Source organism: Coptis chinensis, chromosome 7 (genome assembly GCF_015680905.1).
Source record: "Coptis chinensis isolate HL-2020 chromosome 7, ASM1568090v1, whole genome shotgun sequence".
NCBI lineage: Eukaryota > Viridiplantae > Streptophyta > Magnoliopsida > Ranunculales > Ranunculaceae > Coptis > Coptis chinensis.
The window spans coordinates 44,945,180-44,953,299 of NC_141462.1; the positions used below are offsets into that span (position 1 = coordinate 44,945,180).

The 8,120-nt window shown below is 35.9% G+C and overlaps 1 protein-coding gene across 4 annotated transcripts; it reads right to left on the reverse strand.

Annotated features, from left to right (window-relative positions):
* Window positions 1-3,952: 3,952 nt before the first annotated feature.
* Window positions 3,953-6,789, reverse strand: LOC147487659 (uncharacterized). 4 transcript variants are annotated; one of them, XM_086572922.1, is made up of 6 exons: window positions 6,492-6,789; window positions 5,514-5,852; window positions 5,013-5,062; window positions 4,833-4,895; window positions 4,227-4,368; window positions 3,953-4,154 (listed from the first exon to the last, which is right to left on the reverse strand). In XM_086572922.1, the coding sequence occupies exons 2-6, from the start codon at window positions 5,713-5,715 to the stop codon at window positions 4,138-4,140; spliced, it is 474 nt and encodes a 157-aa protein (XP_086429048.1). In that variant the 5' UTR covers window positions 5,716-5,852; window positions 6,492-6,789; the 3' UTR covers window positions 3,953-4,137. The 4 variants fall into 4 exon arrangements, with proteins under 4 accessions (XP_086429048.1, XP_086429049.1, XP_086429047.1 ...); XM_086572923.1 differs by having other exon boundaries at window positions 6,395-6,535; XM_086572921.1 differs by lacking the exon at window positions 6,492-6,789 and adding an exon at window positions 6,171-6,387.
* Between the last annotated feature and the right edge of the window lie 1,331 nt (window positions 6,790-8,120).

Consider the following 8,120-nt stretch of genomic DNA (forward strand, 5'->3'; position numbering starts at 1 on the left):
ATTATTGAATTGGAAGTTAAGGCGCCTCAGTGAAGGAACTACCTGCCTTAATTATTGTATTTAAGAATGTTGTATTTTTCGTTGGATGTTAAGGCACCTCGGTGGAGGAACTAACTGCCTTATTGATTGGGTATGTATATGTATAAGTATGATTTGTATTTTAGGGCTACTCATACCAGCATTGTTACAATGCTGACTCGATTTGCATGTTTGCTTATCGGGTGTGTTCATAAAATTAACCCAATTGATAAGTCTTGACATGATTAGTGTTGAAGACGGTTGGTTGCTGCTTGTGGTTTTGCATTAGCGTCGCATTACAGGATATGTTTTGTTTTCCCGTGAGGTGCAATAGATTTTTAGTTGAGACAATGTTTTTTGTATTTTCAGTTGTAATTAATTAAAGTGTTGTTGAAATGAAATTTGTAACTTAATCATATTTGTGAATTTTTGTAATGAAGAGGACTTTTGTTTATTTAAAAATTTTATTGGTTTCAAATTATTAGAATAATTAAATAGATGATGGGTTTTTGGAAGTGGAGAGTGCATCACACCTCGAAAATCGAAGAGTCGGGAACAAATATTGTTTTTCCGATTTTGTCGAAATTCGTGGTGTGACAGTGCTGCTACAGTTGGATGTTGAGAATTGATCCTATACTAGGAGCAACTCGATTGTTCAACAATTCTTGCATTGGCCGACTTGAATTTCGAAGGTTGCGATTCCTATTGGTAGGAGGAATATGTTGACTGTTCGATCTGCTTCTTGTGCTTACCATCTTGATTGCTTCACGTGATAATGAATTCGATCTAATAAAAAAAAAAACTACAGATGGCGCTAGTTATGTTTCAGCAATAACATGCTTCAACACAACGAGAGCAAATGATAAAGAATGCACTAAGAAACAGATGAAATTTGATGTTGGGGGAGATGAAACTGAACCAATATAATGGCTGCCTACGTACCCAAGATCTATTCTCTAGGGATCAAGTTTCAACGTAGTTCACATTATAAGAAAAAATAGTTTTTATATAAATGAATAGATTTAATCCTAAGAGGACTGTGTTTATTTGTGTCAAAAGAATTGTTATCTCTTTGAACTTCTATCATTATCCTCTACAATAATGAACCTGGACATATTCATAAATAGACAAGTAATTGGATGGGCTAGAGTTAAGCACGTGGGCTTAACTGCTGGACTATGCCTAGTTTTGGGTTGGATTCGTGGGCTTAATGAGCCACAAAGTGGTCTATACAACTTTGAAATTCTTATTTCTTTTGAAGTTTTACTTCTTAGAGTTTTTGTTGTACTTACTGGGATTACCTTCAACTATATTGGTCGTGGAATTGAATTCCTTAGACAATACATCATCCCGAGTCTTATTCTTCTCCTCTATGTGAATGTGAATGATCACATCCTCAAGAGTCATCTATTTGCTTTTATGCTTCATACTATTTTTATAGTGCTTCCAAGACTCGGGGAGTTTTTCAACTAAACATCCAGTAATAAAGGGTTCAGGTAAATTAAAACCCTCAATTTACTAACTAGCACATGAAAGTCATGGATTTGAGACGTTACATCTCTATCCTCTATCATCTGGAACTTAATAAAATTCCCTACAACATATTTTTGAGTACCAGCATCTTCAATTATATATTTCTTGTTCAAACTATCCTATATATCATATGCATTCTTAGATGAATAGTAAATATCAAAAATCTCATTAGACAGGGTACTCAAAATTGCATGATGACATACCTTGTTACCTTTGAGCCAAGAAGCATGATTTCTTTCGAAATCAATAGAACCCTCCATGGGTGCAGTTTCAATAAGATACCTCGCATAATTGAGAATATCTAGGGCTGAGTACACGTTCTCCTTCCAACGCTTGAAGTGAGAAGCGCTGAAAGATTCAATCTTGGACACATTAGGTAGGTTGCGAGCAGACTGTATAGGCATAGCATCTCTCATATCAAAAGTGACCTTAATGACTCCATAATTTGTTTCCTTGTTTGGTGTGGTTGGTGGTGTAGACATCTCGAAGTCATTCCTTAAGATTTTTAGAACCGATGTTTGGAAACAGCAACAAGTTGAAGACAGAAGGAACAATAGCAACCAAGGCGTGTATGACACTGTCCTTAAGGAAAGATTTCACCCCTTCCAACGGTGCAAAAAGGCTACAGTGGCATCCTCCTAACATGATGCAATGGTTATAACAAAATGCTGAATTGCACTAAACAGACTTCTCTCTAGAACGACAGATAACTCTCTCTGGCAACTAGTAAGGAATAAGAGAATAAGAAGCTCGGGTTTGTAATCTTGAGTGAATAGATCTGGACGTGAGTCTTGTTCTTATTCTAATACAGTATTAGAATCCTACTATTAATTAGAACACAGAAACGTGGTGGAGAAGCAAAAGCACTTTAGGGAATTGGCCAAGCTCACTACCCACTAACCTGTCACACAGTAGAAGCCCAAGCCCAAGCACAAACCCGACTAGGAGGTTGTAGGTGGGCGTGCATGTGTGGCTTAGTGTGGGTCCTCCTTCCTAACACAAAAGCCTTTGTACCCTAAGGGCACACCTTTATGCTAAAGGAAGTCCTTAAATACTTACAAAGTAAGTGGTGGCTTACCAATGTGGGACTATCAAGAAAGCACAAAAGTGGAGAGAACACTCAATGTTCTTCTCCTCCACTTTGCACACACATAAGTAGCTTGAAATAACAAAAGAGATTCCAACATTTTGTTAGTTTGATAATAGTGTGCAATAAAGAAAAAAGAAACTTAAAAAATTTGGAATCATTTTTTATTGTTTGCATTCATATGAAATATGAAGTTCGAAGGCTCCCTATTCGAACTTTGCTTAGCCCCCAATGGTCTTGAGCCGCCCCTAGTCAAAGTCTCAAACAATTCTCCACTCAATTTTTCTACTACTAAATTGTTCCCCCTAATACGCAAGGAATATATTAATGTTAGACTTGATGGAGAGGGGTATAGGCTGGGCAACAACTGGAGCCTTGACTTGATACAAGGATGGGAAAGTTGTTGCCTGTTGGAGCAGCTAGTACAAGATTTAAAGCGAAAAAACTAGAAAGAAGCTAAAGTAGTGACAGCTGAAGTTACATATCTCTTAGCTTTAGAGTAAGGGAGGACTTTTTATTTGTTCGAGGGGGATGAATTGAATACTATCAGAAACACCTGAGAGATCCCACTCTTGTAGTTGGGCTTTAGCAGTAAACCTGAGAAAACGGGCCTCATTTTGTGTAGTCACTGTACTCTAAAAAGTACCTGCAAATTTACTTTCGTACACTTTAGAATTTAGATGGACTACGAGCAAAAAATTATAATAAAGAAGCCCAATGGCCTCTGGCGCCAACAAATGAGCCCTCTTCCGGATTTATGCTTTATCAAAAAACTTAAAAACCATCTTAAAAATCACTTCACGTCTATCCAAGGTCGATAGTATTTGTCAAGTGCAAGGTTGGTTTTTAAGTAGTGGTTTCGGTAGGGATTCTTTTTAAAAAAAAATAATAAAAAAAAAAAAGCCAAATATTTCAATGTTGGGAAATTTATCAATATTTCGATGTTGGGAAATTTATCAATATTTCAATGTTGGGAAATATATCGAACCGACATATATCGGTAAATTATATTACAAAATGCATACTTGAACAAAATGCAAAAAACAATCTGGTTTAACAATATAGCTACAGCGTAAATTATATTACAAGATACGCCTGTGGCAAACATATATAGTACAGATATTTCTACATGAGACCTATGTCTTTAATGCAAACATAAAAGGAAGACACAAAGTACCAGTTAAGAGCTGAGACAGTTAAGCGTCGATGAAGTCGAAAGAGCTGCCTTGGTGACTGGTTGTCATTCTCCAACTACTAACTAAACTATGTACTAGTGCAAGTGTGCAACATAAGAGAAATAAAGAAACAGCAAGATGGTGTTAAATGGACTGGATCTTACTAACTTTTTTCATTGTATTAAGATTATGGCTAGAATATAACCGCAAGTGAACATATTCAGTAGGCCAACAAAGTGATAATATACCACAAAACATCTCTTGAACCAGCTTTAGTGGAGATGTAAAATCTTCAAGAATACTGACCAGAGTGTTCTAAAACAGTTAGCCCTCTTCCATTTCTGCAAATTAAACATCAGAAATTAAACACGAAACACATAAACAGAAATTGCATCTTCAGATATAAGGCATACCGTTAATTGCTTCCATGCCATCCTCCTTGTACACACCAAGAGGAGAACCTCGGACAGAGAGAAGCATCTCACCAGGCTTTGGTAACCTGAGAGTTTTGGGAGTCATACCAACAGACAGTCTCTGTGAATACGCCTGTTCACCCTGTTGTTTACAAAATAGTTAGCCAGTTCCCAATATCTGGGATTTATATTTAAATTGCACCAAATGTAATCACCAACAAAAAGATGACACAAGGTTGGCACTATAAAGATCCAGAATCTATGCATAAACTTCTCTGTATCCTTTTCAATTTACACACTCAAAACAAATTTTGTTCACATATAGTGCATTATAATTATATCTATTAAATTGGAGGAACTTCACAGCCTCTCTGATGCTTACATGGGCCCTTCACTGATCAGTAACAATACAAGTTGTGATTCAAATAGGGCCATTTTGAGCATATGACTTGGGGGCCCTATGCAATTGCCTACTTTGCTACCTATTTGAGCGACCCTGGTTCTACCAAACAGCTTAAGTTATATACATATAACGAATATTTGGTACCAATGTAAACAGTTTACAGTATTATATATATATATATATATGGCAAAGAAGTTACAAACCCCAGGAGTTTGGAAAGCATTTTGCAGTCCAAGCATCTGAGACTCTGATGGCCCTTCCATTACCTAGCAGCAAAATCCCAAATAAGGAAAACCAAATTAAAGACAGGTGACGATAATACTAAAGTGAGCTTTAAATCATAAAAAGCACATAAATAATGAATATGGTGCGTGATAGCATACAAAATCTGGAATTTGAAAGTCTGCTGCACCTAAAAGATCCATAGTATTCACTGTCAAAAGACAAAGACTCGCACTGAGAAACAGCAAAACTCAAAAACCAAAATATATAATGGGACAGGATCTACATACAAAGGGTTTTGCACAAAGGATTATACAAAGGGTCCTTTAGTGACCTTAGAGGATGACTCAAGTGCTGATATTTGGTGGATATGGTCTCCTCCACATAGAGATCATCCTCACAAAAATTTAATTTATTGACATTTCAAACCTTGTAAAAAATGGATCCAAACTTGAACAATTCTGGACCATCAAATAATTTCAAAGATTGAAATCAATTTTTAACATGGTCAGAAATGTTCAAATGAGCTAATTTTCTGTGAGGATGATATCAATGGTGGAGAGATCATCTACACCAAAAATGAGCTCTTCATTCATCGCGTAGGTGCCCTTTGTACAAAACCCTTTTTCTGTAGATATATATTAAGCAAATTGTAGACACACCTGCTTGATTTGAATAATCAAAGCCACTGCCTTGAGGTACTCCAGGTGCAAAATCAGGATAAGCTTTAGACATCTGTTGTAGAAGAGACTCATGCATATTTCTTTCAGCACTGTAGCTAACAGATAAATTACCATCCTTATCTTTCCATTTCAATTCAAATCGTTCATCTTTCTCATTTATTTTAAAAATAAGATTTGGCATATTTTCTTTGAAAAACTGAATAGCAGGAGCTTGCAGTTGTTCACTGTTGAACCCTGATTGAAGCAAACGCAGCCGAGTCAAGAGATGTTCAACCTCCGCATCCGTAATAGCCTTGCTAGTAGCAATTCGACGTTCCACTATATAATAACATTAGGAGGATCAGAACGTTCCAATAGTTTTCAAGAGAAAAAAAAATTGTAAAAAAAAATGAAGAAAATGTAGATCAGAATTCTAGACATAACACAATGCAATTAAAGAGAAAGCTATAGTGGAAATCCTAGAATTACACAAAAGGTGCATACATAGACAAGACAATAACAGAAAACACATTCATGAGGAAGACAATGGTACTAATTCAGTCTCAAAGTTCAAGTTGGAAAATCATTATGACATTGAGCATGCAAAACAATGAAACAACAGTAGCAATATTTGAAAGGGAATATCTTTATACTAACCATTCAGGGATCAGGATTAATTCGTCAAATTAAAAGATATATGTAATACTGGGATTATTTTAATTGACCCCAAACTACTAAATGTGAATTTGATATCTTTTCCTCCCAACTGGACTTTCAAATTGGACCTACACAATGTATAAGGGGCTGGTTTTTTATGAGTTTGATCCTCCTAACATCGAGATCATCCTCTGAAAAACTTGCCTCATTTTTAAACGTCTAACCTTATCAAAAGAGTTGAGAATATGTGGACCAACCAAACTTGAGCACAATTTTGGCACAGGTTAGAAATGTATGAATGAGAAATTTTGAGAATGATACCCAATGTGAGTAGAGCATATCCAGCAAATATCAACCCTTATTCTTCACGTAGGTGTGCTTTTGGAATTCGAGTTGGGGGTGCTGTGTCTGTGTCTGTGTGTGTTGTGGGGGGGGGGTCAAGTAGGAGGCAAAGTTAAAACAATAATAAATGTAAAGGTTGTGACATGACTCGACCTATACGAGCAAGAAATCTTCGGAGGATCACCTATTAGATTTGGATATCTACACTATACTCGCATCCAAAACTTCCAATAATTGTTTTTTGTTTTCCACCATACTGAATTTGGCATCCCAACCCATGGCCTAAAACACATTAAATAGATGTAATTCCTTCTAGACATTTAATTGACGAAACCAATGCTAATGTGGTAAACAAATCTTTTTGACCACGCGGGTTCTGAGACATCAGAAATCCGCAAGCAAACAAATTGACACGGGATCCAGGAAAGTCGAATAATTTGTTTGAAATGGGATGATGACAGAAATTTCATATTTTTTTTTAATGATAAGTATAAGTTCTGAAATTTAAACACGGATTTCCATCATCAAAAGGTTTCTAGTCTGATCTAAGTTTTGGCAAAAGAAAAGAAAAACCACTATAGTTGTTCTTAATAAACCTTTCATAGGTAGTAGGCACATAACCTTAAAATAATAGTTTCACATTTGGGTCTGGATAGGGATCGATTATCTCCACCAATCTTTTATGTATTTTATCAAAAAATAAAACAATAAAAAATGGCAAAATAGCAACTGTTGAAAGAGAAATGCTAGTGAGCTCATTATTACTTTCACAGGTTTCGAGACACTCTGCTTAAGAGACGAGATATGTCACGGTTGACCGAAAAAAGAGTTTATCACAAAAAAAGTAAAACAGTTTGATAAGAGAAGATAGAGGGACAGAGCCATTTCTCAAAAGAGAAGCTTACACAGATCCGATGAACATAGATCCTCTCTCTGTGTCTCCGTCTAATGGAGAAAACCAAACATAAAAAGCACTCAATGTGTAACAATCCCATATCATTTATGTAGCCCCATCTCTCTTTTCCCTTAAAAAATCCCAAGCACACCAACAAGACAATCCTTCACAAATATCATAAAGTCTCATCTTCTTTAAAATATTAAAGTTGGGGTTAAATCTTGATCCTTCAATTCCATTTTGGACTGCACACTCATACTCCAATTCAAATCTATGTCACTTTCAATTAAAACCCCAAACATCCATCTCAACTACTAATCTACTATAACTTTATTCATCTTTTTACCCGTTTCTTATTACCAAAACAAAAAGTCAAGTACAAGAAGAATAAATAGTTACACAAATCATTACAACATTATTGTAACGATGGGATAGGAAAGGAAATGCTGACCATTCACAATTTGTTGCTATAAAACAGTTGCTATTTGAGAAGCAAATAAAATCACCAAGTACTAGGGACATGTATGCAGTAAGCTTCGAGGAAGAAAATGAGTATATATATGATTGTAGTATCTGAAAGGAGCAAAACTAAAAATAATGCCCACGACCAAAGGAGTTTTCCCTCCTTATTTTTTTCACTTTTTATTTCTCCTATTGCTTTCTCTCTCACCGCTGAAGCAATTTGCCAATTAAGAAAGTTTGACCTTTAGCAG

Excerpts from the sequence above, each read along its gene's own strand:
- LOC147487659 (XM_086572920.1), bottom strand. The coding sequence starts at position 6,045 with ATGTGTTTTCTGTTATTGTCTTGTCTAT. Across the intron at positions 4,896-5,012 it reads ACTTTCAAATTCCAGATTTT|GTAATGGAAGGGCCATCAGA; the intron begins GTATGCTATCAC and ends TTTTGCTGCTAG. Across the intron at positions 4,369-4,832 it reads ATGCTTTCCAAACTCCTGGG|GGTGAACAGGCGTATTCACA; the intron begins GTTTGTAACTTC and ends TGTAAACAACAG.